The sequence below is a fragment of the Schistocerca piceifrons genome, chromosome 4 (assembly GCF_021461385.2).
Source record: "Schistocerca piceifrons isolate TAMUIC-IGC-003096 chromosome 4, iqSchPice1.1, whole genome shotgun sequence".
Taxonomy (NCBI): Eukaryota; Metazoa; Arthropoda; class Insecta; order Orthoptera; family Acrididae; genus Schistocerca; species Schistocerca piceifrons.
The window spans coordinates 486,213,308-486,234,999 of record NC_060141.1 but is presented as its reverse complement, the minus strand read 5'-3'; the positions used below and the strand labels follow the sequence as shown (position 1 = coordinate 486,234,999).

General features: G+C 42.1%; 1 protein-coding gene across 3 annotated transcripts in view; it reads left to right on the top strand.

The window, feature by feature from the left end:
• The window catches only part of LOC124795484 (zeta-crystallin-like), a 155,060-nt gene that overhangs the window by 84,227 nt on the left and 49,141 nt on the right, over positions 1-21,692 (top strand). For all 3 annotated transcript variants that reach the window (XM_047259528.1, XM_047259529.1, XM_047259526.1), the window contains exon 4: positions 15,089-15,177. In XM_047259528.1, the coding sequence (XP_047115484.1) occupies positions 15,089-15,177 (89 nt within the window). The remainder of the gene's footprint in view (positions 1-15,088; positions 15,178-21,692) is intronic.

Here is a 21,692-nt window from a genome sequence, read left to right as displayed (position 1 = left end):
TTTCTCACTTCTTAATTTCAAGTTTTATGCACATACTTTTAATCTTATTCAACATCTGCTTTAGTGTACTACAGTAAAGTTCTGTAGTGAGCCATGTCTTCTCGTTGGTGCCTACATGACTGTTTCTAATTATTTTTTGGGGAAAAGTAGCTACAAAGAGACATGAATTCATTTAAAAATTTATTACACTTTTTGTTTACATTTGTGTCACTGAAAATTGGACTCCAATATGTCTCTTGCAGTCTGTAAATGAAATTTTTAAGGGTCCTGTCATTTATTGTCCAAGATTGCTCAAATCTGTTTTTAGTTTGATGTGTGAGCAATTGACCACCATGGTCAGAAAGTCATTAACAATTGGATGTACACTGACTCTGTTGACTCTTGATGTATCTATAAATGTATTGTGAACTGAATTTTTTATCAGTAACCTTAATTGGAAAATCTACTTCTGTCTTCAGATTAAAAGACTCAACTAAATGTTTTACATCTGCTTCATTCCTGGTCCCATTTAGAAATTTTAAATTAAAAGCATTTGCAGTTATTAAATTCTTGGGCTTGGAGGACACTTGGGATAAAAGAGGGTATAACTGCCTCACAAACACATTCATGTTCCCTGCAGAAACTCTGTAAAGTGCTGTCACTACAACTGACAAGTTATTTGTAGTAATCTCTCCCCCACATATTTTAATATATTGCCCTATACAGTGATTCTTTAAATCTAATGCTTTGTGTGGAAGTGCTGAAGATGACATAGAACCCACGAAGGAGCATCAGAACAGCGAACAGTTTGTCCTGTAACAGCAGGAAACAGCAAGGTAGAATTGGCAGGCATCAGTAGTTGATGGGAGATAGAAGCTTGACCAACGATTGCAGTGAGGCTAAGCCACCATGTCACCAATTTTTGCCTGTGGGTGGACAAGCTGTTAGGTGCCTCGAGGACAATGGCACTCTCCAGACATCAGGGGTCGGCAGCTGGTGGGAGCATGGCTCTGCCAAATGCTGCTGCTGGTGCGATGATGATACTTCCGGGATGTTGAGCATCAGCAGCTGATAGGAGCCAGCTCTACCCAAGACAACTGCCAGTGGGATGACAGGCATGGTTCTGCAAGGCAGGCTGCAGCAGTTAGTAAGGTGAGATGTGTGGGACTGTTGTTGCCAGCCGCACTGTTAACCAGTGCAGTGCGGCATGACTGGAGCATCTCATCGTAGACTTTTGTGTCCTTGCACAGTAACAAGAGCATGGAAAATAAACAAAGGCTCACAGTGACATCTGCAAGAGTTTCTGCACAAAGTTACAATAACATGACACATGATATTGTATATTCTGTATCTGGTCTGTACCTGGCATGGTGCTGTGCTAGGGTGCGCAGGTGCCCGGTGATGGTGGGCAGTGCGTGGCAGGCACCTGGTGATTGATGTTGTGGCAAGAGGGGTGTGGCTGTACACAGCAAGACAGGCAGCATCGGTAGCCCAGTGAGCTGGCATTGGTAGGCATCAGCAGCTGCTGGGAGACAATGTTTGATTAGGTGTGAGATGACCTGGGATGTGGCAAGATCAATGAGCCGGTGAGGTTGAAGTTGCTCTGGGTAATGAAGGCATTGACAGCAGAAGGCGGCAGTCAACCAGCAGGACTGCCCAGGATGTGATGACGCCAATGGAGTGCACTGGCATAGAGATGATGAGCCAGTGACGATATTGGCTGCGGTTGGGGATCAGTAGGGTTGACGGCTCAATCATTGGCAGCACCCGAGGACATGGCAATACTGATGGGCTGGCGAGATGGACAGTGATGCTCTGAGTGGTGGTCCGGTAATGGCTGACATAATTGGCCAGATTGGGAAAACTGTTGGCCTGCTTGTGGCCTTGGCACAGCCTTTAAAGGCAGGTGGGCGGATAAGTGCAAAATCAAGTGACTGTGATTGCAGTGCTGCTATGGATGGTGTGTCTGCAGATGTGTGTAGACATGTGATTATGGGTGTAAAATAGTTCCACAATCACTGTGCCACTATTGGTGGTGTGCACATAGCTAACAGGAAACTGGCACCTGTGTGAGGAAATGCCTGTGGCCCAATCACTAGACAACCCGCGAGACATGGGAGTAATGTTGGTGGTTGTAATGGCACAGTTAGGGGCTGGGTACAGTAGACCTACTTGATCAATAGTTGAACTGTGTCAAAGTTCAACTGGGTACGTAGGGCCTATATGATGTCTGCCCTGTGTCGAACACATCCAACAACTTCCACAGTGTCCAGTACATAGCAAAAAGTCAACCGTTCTGAAATTAGTTCAGCTGAGATGACTTTCACTAGTATTCCTAAACTGGGTTAGACTCTAGCGATTAACAATGACTTGAAGAGCCAATATACCATCTGTACTCACAGCTTATGTGTAAACAAAAGGGACCAGTATTATCACTTTCAAACCTACACACAACGTATATGTAACATCTTCAATTACATAATGTATTATCAAAACTACTGCTTTAATGCCATTTCTAATGTTTGCAAAGACTCTCAAAAACCCCTTTAATTACTATAGCAAACCTATTGTCAGTAGAAAACCACTGTAATTAATGCAAAGTTGTACCTTCTCACTACGATAATGCAATGTAATTCAGTTTTAACTCTTGTTGTTGTTGTTGTTGTTGTTGTTGTGGTCTTCAGTCCTGAGACTGGTTTGATGCAGCTCTCCATGCTAATCTATCCTGCACAAGCTTCATCATCTCCCAGTACCTACTGCAACCTTCATCCTTCTGAATCTGCTTAGTGTATACATCTCTTGGTCTCCCTCTACAATTTTTACCCTCCACGCTGCCCAACTTCTCTTCTCCCCAATCCTATTCAATACTTCCTCATTAGTTATGTGATCTACCCATCTAATATTCAGCATTCTTCTGTAGCACCACATTTCAAAAGCTTCTATTCTCTTCTTGTCCAAACTATTTATCATCCATGTTTCACTTCCATACATGGCTACACTCCGTACAAATACTTTCAGAAATGACTTCCTGACACTTAAATCTATACTCGATGTTAACAAATTTCTCTTCTTCAGAAACGCTTTCCTTGCCATTGCCAGTCTACATTTTATATCCTCTCTACTTCGACCATCATCAGTTATTTTGCTCCCGAAATAGCAAAATTCCTTTACTACTTTAAGTGTCTCATTTCTTAATCTAATTCCCTCAGCATCACCCAACTTCATTTGACTACATTCCATTATCCTTGTTTTGCTTTTGTTGATGTTCATCTTATACCCTCCTTTCAAGACACTATCCATTCCATTCAACTGCTCTTCCAAGTCCTTTGCTGTCTCTGACAGAATTACAATGTCATTGGCGAACTTCAAAGTTTTTATTTCTTCTCCATGGATATTAATACCTACTTCGAATTTTCTTTTGTTTCCTTCACTGCTTGCTCAATATACAGGTAGAATAACATCGGGGAGAGACTACAACCCTGTCTCACTCCCGTCCCAACCACTGCTTCCCTTTCATACCCCTCGGCTCTTATAACTGCCATCTGGTTTCTGTACAAATTGTAAATAGCCTTTCGCTCCCTGTATTTTACCCCTGCCACCTTCAGAATTTGAAAGAGCGTATTCCAGTCAACATTGTCAAAAGCTTTCTCTAAGTCTACAAATGCTAGAAACGTAGGTTTGCTTTTCCTTAATCTAGCTTCTAAGATAAGTCGTAGGGTCAGTATTGCCTCACGTGTCCCAACATTTCTACGGAATCCAAACTGATCTTCCCCGAGGTCGGCTTCTACTAGTTTTTCCATTCGTATGTAAAGAATTCGTGTTAGTATTTTGCAGCCGTGACTTATTAAACTGATAGTTTGGTAATTTTCACATTTGTCAACACCTGCTTTCTTTGGGATTGGAATTATTATATTCTTCTTGAAGTCTGAGGGTATTTCGCCTGTTTCATACATCTTGCTCACCAGATGGTAGAGTTTTGTCAGGACTGGCTCTCCCAAGGCTGTCAGTAGTGCAAATGGAATGTTGTCTACTCCGGGGGCCTTGTTTTGACTCAGGTCATTCAGTGCTCTGTCAAACTCTTCACGCAGTATCATATCTCCCATTTCATCTTCATGTACATCCTCTTCCATTTCCATAATATTGTCCTCAAGTACATCGCCCTTGTATAGACCCTCTATATACTCCTTCCACCTTTCTGCTTTCCCTTCTTTGCTTAGAACTGAGTTTCCATATGAGCTTTTGATATTCAGACAAGTGGTTCTCTTTTCTCTGAAGGCCTCTTTAATTTTCCTGTAGGCTGTATCTATCTTACCCCTACTGAGATAAGCCTCTACATCCTTACATTTGTACTCTAGCCATCCCTGCTTAGCCACTTTGCACTTCCTGTCGATCTCATTTTTGAGACTTTTGTATTCCTTTTTGCCTGCTTCATTTACTGCATTTTTATATTTTCTCCTTTCATCAATTAAATTCAGTATTTCTTCTGTCACCCAAGGATTTCTACTAGCCCTCATCTTTTTACCTACTTGATCCTCAGCTGCCTTCACTACTTCATCCCTCAAAGCTACCCGTTCTTCTTCTACTGTATTTCTTTCCCCCATTCCTGTCAATTGTTCCCTTATGCTCTCCCTGAAACTCTGTACAACTTCTGGTTTAGTCAGTTTATCCAGGTCCCATCTCCTTAAATTCCCACCTTTTTGCAATTTCTTCAGTTTTAATCTACAGTTCATAACCAATAGATTGTGGTCAGAATCCACATCTGCCCCTGGAAATGTCTTACAAATTAAATCCTGGTTCCTAAATTTCTGTCTTACCATTGTATAATGTATCTGAAACCTGTCAGTATCTCCAGGTTTCTTCCATGTATACAACCTTCTTTCATGATTCTTGAACCAAGTGTTAGCTATGATTAAGTTGTGCTCTGTGCAAAACTCTACCAGGCAGCTTCCTCTTTCATTTCTTACCCCCAATCCCTATTCACCTACTACGTTTCCTTCTCTCCCTTTTCCTACTGCCGAATTCCAGTCACTCATGACTATTAAATTTTCGTCTCCCTTCACAATATGAATAATTTCTTTTATTTGATCATACATTTCTTCAATTTCTTCGTCATCTGCAGAGCTAGTTGGCATATAACCTTGTACTACTGTAGTAGGTGTGGGCTTCGTATCTATCTTGGCCACAATAATGTGTTCACTATGTTGTTTGTAGTAGCTTACCCGCATTCCTATTTTCCTATTCGTTATTAAACCTACTCCTGCATTACCCCTATTTGATTTTGTGTTTATAACCCTGTAGTCACCTGACCAGAAGTCTTGTGCCTCCTTCCACCGAACTTAACTAATTCCCACTATATCTAACTTTAACCTATCCATTTCCCTTTTTAAATTTTCTAACCTACCTGCCCGATTAAGGGACCTGACATTCCACGCTCCGATCCGTAGAACGCCAGTTTTCTTTCTCTTGATAATGACATCCTCTTGAGTAGTCCCCGCCCGGAGATCTGAATGGGGGACTATTTTACCTCCGGAATATTTTACCCAAGAGGACGCCTTCATCATTTAACCATACAGTAAAGCTGCATGCTCTCGGGAAAAATTACGGCTGTAGTTTCCCCTTGCTTTCAGCCGTTTGCAGTACCAGCACAGCAAGGCCGTTTTGGTTAGTGTTACAAGGCCAGATCAGTCAATCATCCAGACTGTTGCCCTTGCAACTATTGAAAAGGCTGCTGCCCCTTTTCAGGCACCACACGTTTGTCTGGCCTCTCAACAGATACCCCTCCATTGTGATTGCACCTACGGTACAGCTATCTGTATCTTTGAGGCACACAAGCCTCCCCACCAATGGCAAGGTCCATGGTTCATGGGGGGGGGGGGGGAGGGGGGGGGGGGCAGTTTTAACTAACCATGAAAATATTGAGAGTAGTCGGTTTATTCTCATACACCATTACTGATTGCATAATATATTGGTGCCCTTGTTAAAATAACTTGGATTAAATTGCTTTAATAATTTTTTTTATGTAATTATTTCTCGAGTCTTGTTATTTATCTTTTCTTTTGTTGACTCAATGATGTGGTAAATTTCTCACTCGGATGCACTATTATGTAAATAACATCACTGATCTAGAATTCTTATTGCTAAAATGTTAATAATAATTTCATTTAACTTTACTCTCTTACCTCCACTGTCAAGTTATTTTCCAGTAAATATAACCCCTTTAATAACTTTCAGGTTTTACCGTTTTAATTAACGTGAGTTTGTTTGGGAATATTGTCATTTTGTTATACATAATCAGTAAAGAACTTTCCAAATATCATGACAAATATCCACTCTATTTGAAATTTGTTGCATCTCACAGCACACGTTAATACTCAAAGTTTGAAATTTGAAGACGAATTTTTTAAGTTTTACTTTCTTTAGCCAGTCGTGGCTCACTTCTTTTATGATTTATTGGTAAAATCTAATTCTCAATGCATTTTCTGAATACATGCATGATCGATCGCAAACTTCACATAACACGCTGCCTGCAGCAGCAAAATAACACTCAATTACCAATCTATGAATCATTAGTGACAGCAGAAACCACAGTAATCATACAACCAACCACCACCAAATAAGCATGTATTCTTATCATTTCAGAGTCGGCCAGCAGGTTCACTAACCCATTTTCATGCAACTGTAGGACCCCAGAAGTCCAAATAAACTAACTTGCACTGGAATTATTCATCCTCACAAATACACATCTTACTGCACCGACTCCTAAGTCAAACAGTCAATCTCCCTAATCCATATAACTGCATTGTCAGCTTAATTAATCAAATTCTAACATGCGGAGCCATGCCGTTAGGAACACTCTAAATTTCTCTAACCATGCAAATTTTGGAACGAGCTAACAACGACCTCTCTCAGCAGTTTGACTTAACATGTTACCCATATTATCTCCCATCGGACGATCTGCTGAATTTTATGGCAAAACGGGATGCAGGTAACTGTCTGGCAATGTCAAAATCTCCAGGAACCACATCACGGGCAAAATACAATGAATTTTTTGCTTCACAGTATTGTTTACATTGTTGAAAAAAGCTCCCACGGCATTGTATAGCGGCCAGATACATGTGATGGTGGACTCCACTGTCACTGCTGTCCAGTGTCTGCTTTGCTGTATAGTTGATGGGTTTTGGAGCCGTCTATTGATTTGGATATCTAGAACTTATAAACAAAAATGCTTCATCAATATTTATAACATGATTTCATTAAAACCCTTCATATTTCTTCTCACCCAGGTGACGTATACGTGGAGGTGAACGATGTCTTTTAATGTACGTGAAATCTGACACAATAATAAATCACAGTCATGTAAAATACACTGGATTATACATCACATATCCTGCTCATCATGCTTACAAACATATCCAAAAAAATTGTGGTTGTTTACGTGCTAGTTATTATTAAAGTAGTCTTTACGCACAGCTTTACTCGCATATGCATTCTACTGATATATTGCTCATATCTCCTCCTCCCCCATCTCTTTGTCCATATCTTCATTAGCTCTCTCTGTCCACCTCATCCTCCCACTGTTATCTGTCCACCTCCTCCTCCCCACTCTCTCTGACCATGTCTTCCTCCCCTGGCCCCCTCCCTCTCCCTGTCCCCTCTCCCTGTCCCCTCTCCCACTCCCTCTCCCCTCTCCCACTCCCTCTCCCTGTCCCCTCTCCCACTCCCTCTCCCCTCTCCCCATCTCCCCATCTCCCCCCTTCTCCCCCCCCCTTTCTACCACCTCTCCCCCCTACCCCGCTCTCCCCCCTCTGCCACCTTGCCCCCTCTGCCCCCTCTCACCCCTCTCTCACCCCCCTGTGCTCGCTCTCACTCGCGCGCTCCCCCTCCCCCTCCTTCCTCTCACTATCCATCTCCTCCTCCCCTCTCTCTGGTCATCTATGCCCGCATGCACATGTAGCCCCTGCAAAGCATGCCAATACTACTCGCACAACACCCCTCACCCCCCTTTCTATACATCTCCTTCTCCCCCTTATCTCTGTCCATGCCCTTCCTCCCCCTGTTTTACTGTCAGTGCTCCTCCTGCTCCACCACCCTATTTTCCCATGCCCTTTCTCCCCCTCTTTCTATCACCTCCTTGCCACTTTCTGTGTGTCCACCACCTCTTCCCCAGTCTCTCAGGACAACCCCCCCTACCCATTGCATTTGCCAATCTCCTCCTCCTCCTCCTCCTCCTCCTCTCTCTGTAGTGTCCATCTTCTCGTACATTGTTCCTATCTATCCATCTCCTCCTCCCCTTCCAGTCCCTGTACATCTGCTCCTGCTCCCCTATCACCATATCTATATTCTCCTCCACCCTCTCCGTGTTCATCCCCTCCTCTATCATTTCAATTGTCTCAGCTGTGCCCATCCAGACGTGTAGCCTCTGCAAAACAGGTCAATAAAGGAGGCCGATACTACAGTTAATAATTGTGTGTTGATTGTATAAAGTTCACTTCTATCATTAATTTGTTTGTTACATAGGGTGGTCAGAAGTGTGTAAGCTTGTAAGTGTGTTGCAGAACAGTTGTGCTGAGAAATAATTGTTCAGAAAAAAATATATATGTTGTGCCATTTCAGAATTAATTAGCGTTGAAGTTAGTCAATCAGGCTGTGGCACATGCAGAGTCAAACGGTCCACAAGAAACAATTGTTGTCAGTTGTTCCTATAGTGTAGATGACAGCACATGAGACTGAGCCGGGATCAATCCTTATTAAAGTTAATATCCAGTTTTTGTATCTTTCTCTTATTTGGTTTGAGGATACCAGATAAACAACACATTTGGCAACGCTGTCTCTGGCGGGCTGCTTCAATTAATGACATGTATTATTATCTTTTGCTATAAAAAGTTCTGTACTGCATCTTGATTGTTCTTGGTTTTTTAGCCCGGTGACATGGTCTGGATGACGCGATATTTCACTAAGGTGACTTGTTGCCCGGCAGTGCTGATGACTGTTTGTCTTTGTGTGGGTATGTTGTTGTTCTCCTGTTATCTATCCTGGGCCCTTGGAGACTGCGTGTGGCTTAGTTAGTGAGGGGAGGGGAGAAGTGCACCCTTGGTGCATAAGTTGTTTTCCTCTGTTTCTGTACTGCCGCCAATGTGTTCAGGACACTGTTAGAGTAGAGGAGGCACATCATTGTGATATTGTATCAGCTTTTCAGTAAGATCTTCAAATTGAGTTTAGGCAGGCTCAGAGGTTGGTCCCACATTTTCTTAAATTGGAAACCACAGTTTTTATTTATAAGCCTGCCATATAGTTGGACCTCCACCAGTTCCTTTGGGCCACAGTCCCAGAAATTATTGGCCTTTTTGTAACACTTTGGTCCCGTCACACTCCACACTGCTTCCTGTGGAGAAGCAGTATTGTGTGACATATAACTTTGTTGACTGTTGTTTTTATCAGTGTGGCATCCACCCTGTGCTGCTCTCCTGAACCACCTGGATGCAACAGTATAGGCAAGCTGTGTAAATCTGCCAAAATATTGCACCATCTAGACCAGGCTGATCCAATGCTTCTGCTTAGGGCTCGAGCACCTGTGAGTGCCCATCGTATCTCCCATGGGCAGACACAGGTAGCATAGATTACCTGGTAAGTATCCCACTGCACGTGTTTTGTGTGTGCACAAATCACTTGGTGATCCCTGCCCGGTATCACTCGGCAGGGCAGTATTGTTGTCTAAGGTACAACACAGCTGACTGACTGCTTTTGCTTCAACTGTTTGCCCACCTCTGTTCCTGCACCCCACTGCCCACAAGCAGGCACATGAGCTGGAACAGCCTGATCCAGATGATGCTACCAAGCTGAATACCTGAAAGCAGCCCAAAATGACCCTACGTAGAGAAAGCGCAAGGTTACACGTATTGTACTTTAATTGTTGTTGTTTTTGTGGTGGTGGTCTTCAGTCCAGAGACTGGTTTGATGCAGCACTCCATGCTACTCTATCCTATGCAAGCTGCTTCATCTCCCAGTACCTACTGCAACCTACATCCTTCTGAATCTGGTTAGTGGATTCATCTCTTGGTACCCCTCTATGACTTTTACCCTACACGCTGCCCTCCAATACTAAATTGGTGATCCCTTGATGCCTCAGAACATGTCTATCAACCGATCCCTTCTGCTAGTCAAGGTGTGCCACAAATTTCTCTTCTCCGTAATTCTATTCAATACCTCCTCATTAGTTACGTGATCTACCCATATAATCTTCAGCATTCTTCTGTAGCACCACATTTCGAAAGTTTCTATTCTCTTCTTGTCCAAACTATTTATTGTTCTCGTTTCACTTCCATACATGGCCACACTCCATACAAATACTTTCAGAAACGACTTCCTGACACTTAAATGTATAACAAATTTATCTTCTTCAGAAACACTTTCCTTGCCATTTTATATCCTCTCTACTTCGACCATCATCAGTTCTTTTGTTCCCTAAATAGCAAAACTTAATTACTACTTTAAGCGTCTCATTTCCTAATCCAATACCCTCAGCATCACCCGATTTAAGTCGACCACATTCCATTACCCTCGTTTTGCTTTTGTTGACATTCATCTTATATCCTCCTTTCAAGACACTGTCCATTTTGTTCAACTGCTCTTCCAGGTTCTTTGCCGTCTCTGACAAATTACAATGTCATCGGCGAACCTCAAAAGTTTTTATTTCTTCTCCATGGATTTTAATTCCTACTCCGAATTTTTCTTTCGCTCCCTTTACTGCTTGCTCAATATACAGATTGAATAACATTGGGGATAGGTTACAACCCTGTCTCACTCCCTTCCCAACCACTGCTTCCCTTTCATGCCCCTCGACTCTTATAACTGCCTTCTGGTTTCCGTAAAAACCGTAAATAGCCTTTCACTCCCTGTATTTTACCCCTGCCACCTTCAGGATTTGGAAGAGTATTCGAGTCAACATTGTCAAAAGCTTTCTCTAAGTCTACAAATGCTTGAAATGTAGTTTGGCCTTTCCTTAATCTATTTTCTAAGATAAGTCGTAATGTCAGTACTGCCTCACATGTTCCAACATTTCTACAGAATCCAAACTGATCTTCCCCGAGGTCGGCTTCTACTAGTTTTTCCATTTGTCTGTAAAGAATTCGTGTTAGTATTTTGCAGCCGTGGCTTATTAAACTGATAGTTCGGTAATTTTCACATGTGTCAACACCTGCTTTCTTTGGGATTGGAATTATTACATTCTTCTTGAAGTCTGAGGGTATCTCACCTGTCTCATACATCTTGCTCACCAGATGTTAGAGTTTTGTCAGGGCTGGCTCTCCCAGGCCTTGTTTCGGCTTAGGTCTTTCAGTGCTCTGTCAAACTCTTCACGCAGTATCATATCTCCCATTTCATCTCCATCTACATCCTCTTCCATTTCCATAATATTGTCCTCAAGTACATCACCCTTGTACAGACCCTCTATTTACTCCTCCCATCTTTCTGCTTTCTCCTCTTAGCTTAAAACTGCGTAACCATCTGAGCTCTTCTGCGTATCCATCTGTGCTCTTCTGCGTATCCATCTGTGCTCTTCTGCGTATCCATCTGTGCTCTTGATATTCATACAAGTGGTTCTTTTTTCTCCAAAAGTCTTATTTAATTTTCCTGTAGGCAGTATCTATCTTACCCTAGTGAGACATGCCTCTACATCCTTACACTTGCCTTCTAGCCATCCCTGCTTAGCCATTTTGCGTCTCCTGTTGATCTCATTTTTGAGACGTTTGTGTTACTTTTTGTCTGCTTCATTTACTGCATTATTGTATTTTCTCCTTTCATCAATTAAATTCAATATATCTTCCATTACCCAAGGATTTCTACTAGCCCTCATCTTTTTACCTACTTGATCCTCAGCTGCCTTCACTATTTCGTCTCTCAAAGCTACCCATTCTTCTTCTACTGTATTTCTTTCCCCCATTCCTGTCAGTCGTTCCCTTATGCTCTCCCTGAAACTCTGTACAACCTCTTGTTCTGTCAGTTTATCCAGGTCCCACCTCCTTAAATTCCTACCTTTTTGCAGTGTCTTACCATTATATAATCTGTCTGAAACCTTCGAGTATCTCCAGGCCTCTTCCATGTATACAACCTTCTTTAAAGATTCTTGAACCAAGTGTTAGCTATGATTAAGTTATGATCTATGCAAAATTCTACCAGGTGGCTACCCCCATTCCATATTCACCTACTACGTTTCCTTCTCTTCCTTTTCCTGCTATAGAATTCCAGTCACCCATGACTATTAAATTTTTGTCTCCCTTCACTACCTGAATAATTTCTTTTATCTCATCATACATTTCATTAATCTCTTCATCATCTGCGGTGCTAGTTGGCATATAAACTTGTACTACTGTGGTAGGCGTGGGCTTCGTGTCTGTCTTGGCCACATTAATGTGTTCACTATGCTGTTTGTACCTGCACTCCTATTTTTTAATTCATTATTATACCTACTCCTGCATTACACCTATTTGATTTTGTATTTACAACCCTGTATTTATCTGACCAAAAGTCTTGTTCCTTGTGCCACCGAACTTCATTAATTCCCACTATATCAAACTTTAACCTATCCATTTCCCTTTTTAAATTTTCTAACCTACCTGCCTGATTAAGGGATCTGACATTCCATGCTTTGATCCGTAGAATGCCATTTTCTTTCTCCTGATAACAATGTCCTCCTGAGTAGTACCCCCCCCCCCCCCCTCACCCCTCCGGAGATCCGAATGGGGGACTATTTTACCTCTGGAATATTTTACCCAGGAGGACGCCATAATCATTTAACCATACAGTAAAGCTGCATGCCCTCGGGAAAAATTACGGCTGTAGTTTCCCCTTGCTTTCAGCCGTTCGCAGTACTAGCACAGAAAGGCCGTTTTGGCTAGTGTTACAAGGCCAGATCAGTCAATCATCCAGACTGTTGCCTCTGCAACTACTGAAAAGGCTGCTGCCCCTCTTCAGGAACGACACGTTTGTCTGACCTGTCAACAGATAGCCCTCCGCTGTGGTTGCACTTAACGGTATGGCTATCTGTATCGCTGAAGCATGCAAGCCTCCCCACCAACGGCAAGGTCCGTGGTTCATTGGGGGGGGGGGGGGGGTACTTTAATTACATATCTAAAAACAGATCACCAGACTGAGAAATATTTTCTCCTCTCAGCACTCCATTTCATACACTATTTGCGTTATAAGAGGAATTTTTAAGATAAATGAACACAAGATGTGGTTGAGACAATTGATAATGTATGAAATAGCTCATATGTGAACTCCCATTATCTTGTATCAATGAGATATTAACCTTCAGACTTCATTCAAACATATGGCACATGGTTGTTAGAGATATGCTTTCTGGATTGATCAATGTTGCATTGGGTGATCAGATGCTCAATACTCCATTATTTTTTTGGAACATACCACTCGCAAAATGCCTGCATTTGCTGTAGCGATCAATTTATTTTATTTTATTTTATTTTATTTTTTGTTTACTATATTCAACAGTTGTCTAGCAGCCTCTGGTTGTGCCCATATCAACTCTAGTCTGATACTTTTGTGTGGAAACCCTCAAATACATCACATAGCAGCTACCTGTAAGACCAAATCTCCAGTTCTCCAACCCTTGTTCATTCACTCATTTCTTCATGCCGTATGGTCTGTAAATCCCATCCTAAAAGAGAGCCTTCAGGAATGTGTTATGTGACAAGATACCACACTGCCTCTGAGCAATCTGAATTAGGTACTTTCATGAATTTTCAGTAGGAAAACCTAACAGGGGCCGTGCAGACAAGTGCTTCTTCTAGCTTCATGAAGTAATGAATAGGGGAAAATTTGTAGTCAATGGAAATTAATGTTTATAATTTTACAATGACCATCCTTTATTTTATTGCGTAAGGAAAATATTTAAATAGTAAGCAGTGTGGTGCTGACTTTGGCGAGTCAGTTGACATACCTTGATGACACGACCTGAGCCATAGTATCCTGTTACGATGCTAATTCAGCTGATATTATTGCTGCTGTTAATGATGACTGCAAAAAAGGGGATAACTTTATTCATATTGTGAAGTATTAGAGTAAGGATTACATCATTACTTTTTGAATTTTTATTTTCAAGTGGTGTCCCATGTGCTGATTAAATAAGTTTCATTATTTTGTCAGCAGATTGTATAGGGCACTGGCTTGAATTTCTTTGTCTGTTGGACAGAAAAATTAAATTCAAATTTGGGACCAATGTAAATAAGAGAAATCAGTCATTATGACATGACCCAAACTTCCTTGAAGAAATAATAGAACAGATGAAAATTGAAATATCTTATATTGTGGAATGCCTTCTAGCTCCTCCATAATTTATTCTTGAGCAAAAGCCAATGTAGCATTTTCTTTCTATAATGTATATGGATGCTTATTAACAGTGTACTTGCTGGTCATGTTACTATGCACTGTACATATGCCTGAAGGATTATCACTAACATTACGATAAAATGATGATGTATATGGATGCTTATTAACAGTGTACTTGCTGGTCATGTTACTATGCACTGTACATATGCTTGAAGGATTATCACTAACATTACGATAAAATGATGATCACTTAGTGTATAGGAACAGCCTCTCCCCCTCCCCCTCCCCCTCCCTCTCCCCCTCCCCATCCCCCTCCCTCTCCCCCTCCCTCTCCCCCTCCCCTTCCCCCACACCCTCCCCCACACCCTCACCCTCACCCTCCCTCTCCCTGTCTGCCTGCCTAAAACTTGATTCTGTCCTCTTGCATTCCCCTTTCCTCTTCTCTCTGTTCTCTTGTTGCACATCTTTTGCTTAATCTCCTGTTCATAATGCAGTTCACCTTCAAAGTGGTCTCAGATCTTTGTAATTTTCCCAGTCATTATTTAATTTTTCTATTTTGCGCTTCATTTTTCTCTTCCCACCTTCTCTCCATTCTTTTTGTCTCTGGGTATTCATTTTTTCTGACTTGTTCCCTCTTTCCTGTATGCCAAATGCCCCTTCAGCCCACCCCACTACATGTGTAAGTTATGTCATGCCGTCAGAAGTGCATTTGTGTGACAGAGAACTATTCTATGGTGAATTAACTAAATAGTTAATTTTTTTATAGGTGTCGCATTAAACCGGGAGAAGTCCTTCTAATTCATGGTGCAAGTGGTGCAGTTGGAATTGCGGCATTACAGTTGGCCAAAGCATGTGGTAAATTCTTTTTGTTTATTATGTAGTCAGAATTATTTACAGAAGGCAGAATGACACTACTTGTGTATCACAAGTCAGGCTTAATAGAAGTAAGCAGTTATCCAAAGGCCGTGGCCTTTAATATGCAAGTTCTAAACAGGTGTCCTTCTAAATTAGCAGTTTAGCAGGAGATAAGGCACAGGCAGTGAAATTAAGTTCTACTCAGCCTTGCCATAGGAAGATACATTGTTTTTGAAACAATGAGGTTTTTTTTTTGTCTGTGGTCCAAGAAAGTGATAATGCCAGCACATTTTACATCATTATGTTACTGAGTGTTAAAAACCTCTCCTCATCTTGTAAAAACAATGTGAAATAGATAGATAGTTACAAACAGCAGTCAGGCTTTAGTATCATGAGATGACAGTGGCCATGTGTATGTGAACTGGGCATGTATGCATGTGTGTGTGGTTTTTCTTTCTTTCTTTCTCTGTGTTTATTAGCTTACTCTGCTTTTAAATGTGTGTTTCTGCCGCTCAGTGCCACCTCTATGTGGTGAGGAGCAGTCTATCATAGTTGTTATTCCACCCAGATTTTTGTCCATTATTCTCTCCTGGATTCTCCTCATCCTGTTATATTCATGTAGGAAATAGGGAAGAATTGCTGGCTTCATGTGCTGAATGTGACATAATCTGGCTTACTGTACTCTCCTGATTACTCCATGAGGTATGCAGTGGGGATGGTCTGAAATCCTGGTTCTATGAATTTACCAGGTAGCAAGAAAGGCATTGATTTTCTTCCAATGATCCTATTTACATTCTCTGTTGCACTTCAGCATTTCTCAGAATTGTTTCAACATTCTTCATAATGCCAGCTAGATAAGAACAGCAAATCAGTATCCTAAAATAGGTCATACAAGAATTTGGCATGCTGTTTCCTTAACAAATACATTGTATTTGTTCAGAATTCTCCCAGCCCATTTACAGTTGTGATAAAGAGAACATGGCTTTGATAGCTGTTAGAAGTTAATGATACAGACTGGAACAGCTCTTCCTCTGCATGCAACAACGATGAATAATAGGAAGTGTACACAATGAATCATGGGTCAGTTGTTGGCAGTCAGTGACAGTCACTGAATGTATTAATTTCTTTTTGGCCAAACATGCAAATTGATTACATTTGTATGGGGAGTGTGAATAAACCTAGATGTTCTGACAGACTGACTGTAGCTAAGCCCAAGGCCCAGATTAGATTGGAATGTGACAATTTGGTTGGCAAACTGAAAGAATCTCAAGACAAAATTACGATTGCCATAGTAGATTGGTGTGTAGCATAGTTGGAGATATACGTTCATCATTGCAATAACCTACTTGTATGTCTTATTTCCAGTTTTACTGAAAATTCTGAAAATGTGGTTAAATTCTAACCTAATATAATTAAATAGTAGCTATCACTATTTATGAACCATAGGAAATTACAAATGAACATTCTGATTCAATACCAACAACCTTTCATTGCAGTTGCCAAGTGCAACAAGCAATGAGAGACCCAGAACTATCACTACTTTGTTGATTTATGGATAGTAGGCCATGGTCAAATGCATTTTCCTGCGCCTAACGTTTCATCTTCCAGTGCTAAAGACATCATCAGAGGCTGCACTGGGATAAGGAATTACTTGGCTCATTTCTCCTTACTATGGTTTTATCAAGATCCAGTAGCTACTGTGCTAGGATGTACAGATAGACCATAGAAATTCAAAATCACAAAAGTAAATTTAACAGAAAAGACACAAAAACAGTTTTAACAGAAAAGAAGGTGTGGAATTAGACAATTTGTGATCCTTAGTGCTAAATGAAGCAAACACCACTGACCCTTGTCCTCTACTAGTGCCATAACACGTCAGTGTGACTCTGCGATTTTAGGCAGTGGCTTGATGATGGCAGAACCTACAGTTGCTGTGATACATGCAGACAGTTTGACTTGCTGATGTTATGTAAGTTTGTAACTGCTTTCTTAGCCATTATAGCTTCTGATGATGTATACAGCACTGGACGATGAAACATTAGGCACAGAAACATGCCCTGGACGTCAGCCTAACGCCTATAAGAGAAAAATCATGAAGGATGCAAATACTGGCTGTGAAAGCCTGTTGTGTGTGATTAATCTCTGATGCTTTCACCAATTATGGATTATGTCTGCAGTTTGTGTAGCAAGACTAGTGCAGCCATGTTAATTTCATGTGAATTTGCTATCGTACAGAAATATAAAGAGCTATTTTCACAACTAGAGTGCCATATTCACGCGTTAAACCTAAACACTAATTTCCTCCAATAATTACCGTGTTGTCTGTAATTTACTGTAACTGGAACTAAGATTGTTAAGTGTCACATAACGAGACAGTAATCACACATTTAAAGACTGACAATCTCTTCAGTACCTTGATAGAGAACACAAGGCAAAATATTAACCACTGAAAACATATTTAGAACACTGATTCATGGTGCTGTATTTGGCACAACATTGTACACCTGTTACAGTGCAACACACTCTTTATTATACAGAAAATATGGATACATTGTAATCACTTCATAGCTCACAATTCCAGTCCTCACCGGGTTGTTGTAAATTGTAAACCACACCAAGAGAATAATGCAGATTGTCCAGAGTCAAGCAGGTCTGCCATTAACCCATAGCACAGCAATCCAAATCGTAGCCCAGCTAAATTCCAGTAAAGGGCCAGGTTATGACAGTACAGTGTAAGCGAGGTAGGGAGTTTGGCACGGTACAATCTGAAGTGTCTTGCATCTGCCCCAGTGACTGGGTTTTATATCTGGCTTAAATTTAGCTGCCAGGCCCGTGTGACAGCTTGATGCCCCCCCCCCCCCCCCCCACTCTCCAATACCAGAGAAGGAAAGTTACTACTCACCATATAGCAGAGATGGTGAGTCGCAGTGGGCACAATAAAAAGATTCACACAATAAGTGTGGTCTCAGCTCTCTGAGACTGCTGATGTGTGTGCAAGTTGCGTTTGAGTGTGTGTATGTGTGCGTGTGTGTATGTGTGTCTACTGCTGACAGAGGCCTTAATGGCCGAAAGCTTTAATTGTGTGAATCTTTTTATTGTGTCTATCACGACTCAGCATCTCCGCTACATGCTGAGTAGCAACTTTCCTTCTCTGGTATTGTTACATTCCATTGTTTGAAATAAATAAATAAATAAATGGTACAATAATTTGAGAATTGTAGCCAGTTGCATGTATAAAATGTAGCTGCGCAACACAGTTTATAATGTCAAATATAGTCTGCCAGGTGCAACACAGTGTGATTGAATCTAATACACATTTCCATTCAGGTCTAGTAAATATGTTGGATGATCTTTTAAGTGATTATTCTAGATACAATAAAAATTATGGCTCATGATACTAGTAATATTCAGGACGGAGAAACTGCTTGGTTGCAGTAACAAAGTACTTTACACTGAACTACAAAGTTAATTTTGACTAAAATGCCGGTATAAGAAGATCATGATAGCTAACATCATTGTTGCCAGCTTTCAGCTGTGTAGCACAAATGGTTGCAGGTGAAAACGAGTCATCTATATATGACATTGCCATAGAAATGTGTGCAAAATTGCATTACAGATGTTAGCACTTGGAGCTGCGGCACCCAGTCCAATGCAACTGTCGGGGATCTACTTACACCGATTCAACTACAGGCCTTAATTGAGATTCCAGTGCTTCGCCAACTGATTACCATAGCAGTTGCACTGTTGGATCTTCTGCTGGCATCTTCAGTTGCATGTACAAGTAAACCAATGCTATCATAATGATGGTGTTGGCGTCTTTCTCCTACTTACAACACTCTTGGCTAAGCTTACTGTTATAGCAAGGACAGGTATGATTTATGAAACACAGTGCTTTATATAGCCAATGTAAGATACAGTTTAGTACAGGTTGTGCATAGCATTGAACACATTGACTGGACAACTGTAATACAGGTTACAGAATAGGCTGAGCACTAGTTTGCGATCACTTAAATAATACAGTTTCTGTTGTGGCTCACCAATGTGTGCCAGGAGGCCAACCCAGGTGGCCTCTATAAACGGGCCTGTGAACTGTATGGACACACAATCTCTGAAATCGTGCACATCATGAGTGAAGGTTCATTGCTCTCCCTTCCAGTGGTGGGAAAAGCACGTACATAACACTAGACACAGAAAAATGCATGGTACAGAAAAAATGCATGGTACAGAAAAAATGCATGGTACAGAAAAAAATCACTGGTACAGAAGAAAATACTGGCACCAAAATGCACTGGTACTGAAAATGCGCCGGTACCACGAAAGAAAAAAAGCATTGATCTCACAAGGCACTGAGATTGAGTAACGAAGAACACCAATGACTGCGCTGACATCCCTTTAGTGCCCGACAACAGTGGTTGCCACAGCAAGTAGGGGTAGAAGTGATTAGGGGGCAGTTTGACATGCCTTCGCCACTTACATAAGAGGCCGTAGGACAGGACTGGGGATGGCGTCTCCATAGCGACATCCTCAACGAGGTCAACAGTCAGCGGCAATGGTGTCGGCGGGGACATAGGTGACAGCAGCCACACAGGACCCAGTAACAGAGGAGGTGACAGCTGTGGCATTGTGTGCAATGAGGGTTGCTCCAGCGACGGCAGTCAAGGAATGAAGGTGGAGGCAGGAATGCCAGACAACGATCTGCCAGACGGGGACCCCTGCTGTGGAGCCGGATGATTGGTGGCACAGGAACAGAGATCGGTGGGGGTATTGAAGGCGGTGGCCCCTCTGGAAAAGAATCTACCATTCACAGCCACAGCTGGTTGAAGTGGCGGGATGTCTGTCCATCAGGAGTACAGATGATGCGCATGCGCTGACCCGACAACTCTCGATGATTTTAGGAACCCATGTTGGCCGATGGCTGAAACCACAAGACCAGACAGGTGCACCCGCCCGAAACTGTTGTGGAGCAGGCAGCTCTGGATGAAGTGATGTCTGATGCAGCAGGTGGAGGAGGATCCAAGGTTGATATCCATGTAGAAGCTCTGCCGGGTTGCTGTCCCCCACCGGAGTGAAACGTTACAAACTCAGAAAACAGTCTGAAGTAGCTTCAGTGGACCTGCTGGATACATACGTCCACATCTGAGTTTTAGACTTCTGAACCATGTATTCAGCCTCGCCGTTATGTTGAGGATGAAACAGGGGAGCTGCAAGATAGTGAACACCAGTAGCCTGACAAAAAGATGCAAATTATTGAGAAACGAACTGAGGGCTGTTATTGGTAACCTGGGTACACAGAAATCCCTCAGTTGCAAAAATCTTAGACAGGGCCGAAAAAGTCGCCGCCACAGACGTGGACAAATGATGCACCATGTAGGGAAACTGGGAATAGGCGTCAACTACAATGAGCCAATACTGATTTAGGAGAAACCCAGCAAAAATGACATGTAGACGCTCCCATGGGTGCTGTGTATTGGCCAGGGGGAAAAGACTCCTGCAGGGCCACCTGTTGCTGAACACAGTGAGTGAAATTGATGATAAGCCACTTAATGTCCCCATCTGTGCCCAGCCAATACACATGCCGGCAGGCTAAAGCTTTGGTGCAAGCGGTTCCCCAATGACTGATGTGCAGAAGCTGCAGCACATTACGGTGTAAGGAAATGGGAATTACAACCGGAGAGCATTGTCCTCCAAAGCTAACAAAAGAACCCCATCAAACACAGAAAGGCAGTGTTGGAGGGAGAAGTAATTACGCAAGGGATCCGAGACATGGCCTGGTGGTTTTTCTATCCAACTACGCTGCACAAAAATGAGGACCCTACTAAGTAAAAGATCCATGCCGAACCAAAACCATTGACTGCGTTCTGGTTCTCATTATCCAAACAGAAACAAAGGAACTCTTCCTGATTGAACGATGGGTCTGGCCCAATCGGAAGGCAAGATAAGGCATCAGCATTGGCGAGTTGCACCTGCTGGTCAGTAATGGATCTGATATTGATAACAGGAGAGCCAACCACTGCAAACGATGCGCTGCCTTGTCTGGCATCAAAGCTGAAAGGTTAAAAAGAGCAACCAACGGCTTATGATATGTGATTAAATGGAACTTAGAACCATACAACAAGAGGTGAAATTACTTGGGGGAAAACACAAATGCTAATGCATCTTTTTCAATCTGAGAATAACGCTGCTGGGTGGTACTTAAAGTCTTAGCACTGTAAGCATTGGGTCGTTCAGATCCATCCAGGTATTTGTGCTCCAATACTCAGCGCAAAGACCATGCTGAGAGGCATCTGTAGCCAACATGAGATGCTGACCTGGATGAAAAGTGGCCAGGCACGGGGCAGATTGAGGCTTAGATTTAAACAAAGTGAATGCTTGATCACAAGCTGGGGACCAGAAAAAGACACATTTTTGTGAAAAAGTGTATCCAGGGGCTGAGCAACAGTGGATGCGTCCAGTAAAAACTTATGGTAGTGCACAGCTTCACTTAAAACACCTACAACTCGTTAACAGAGGTTGGC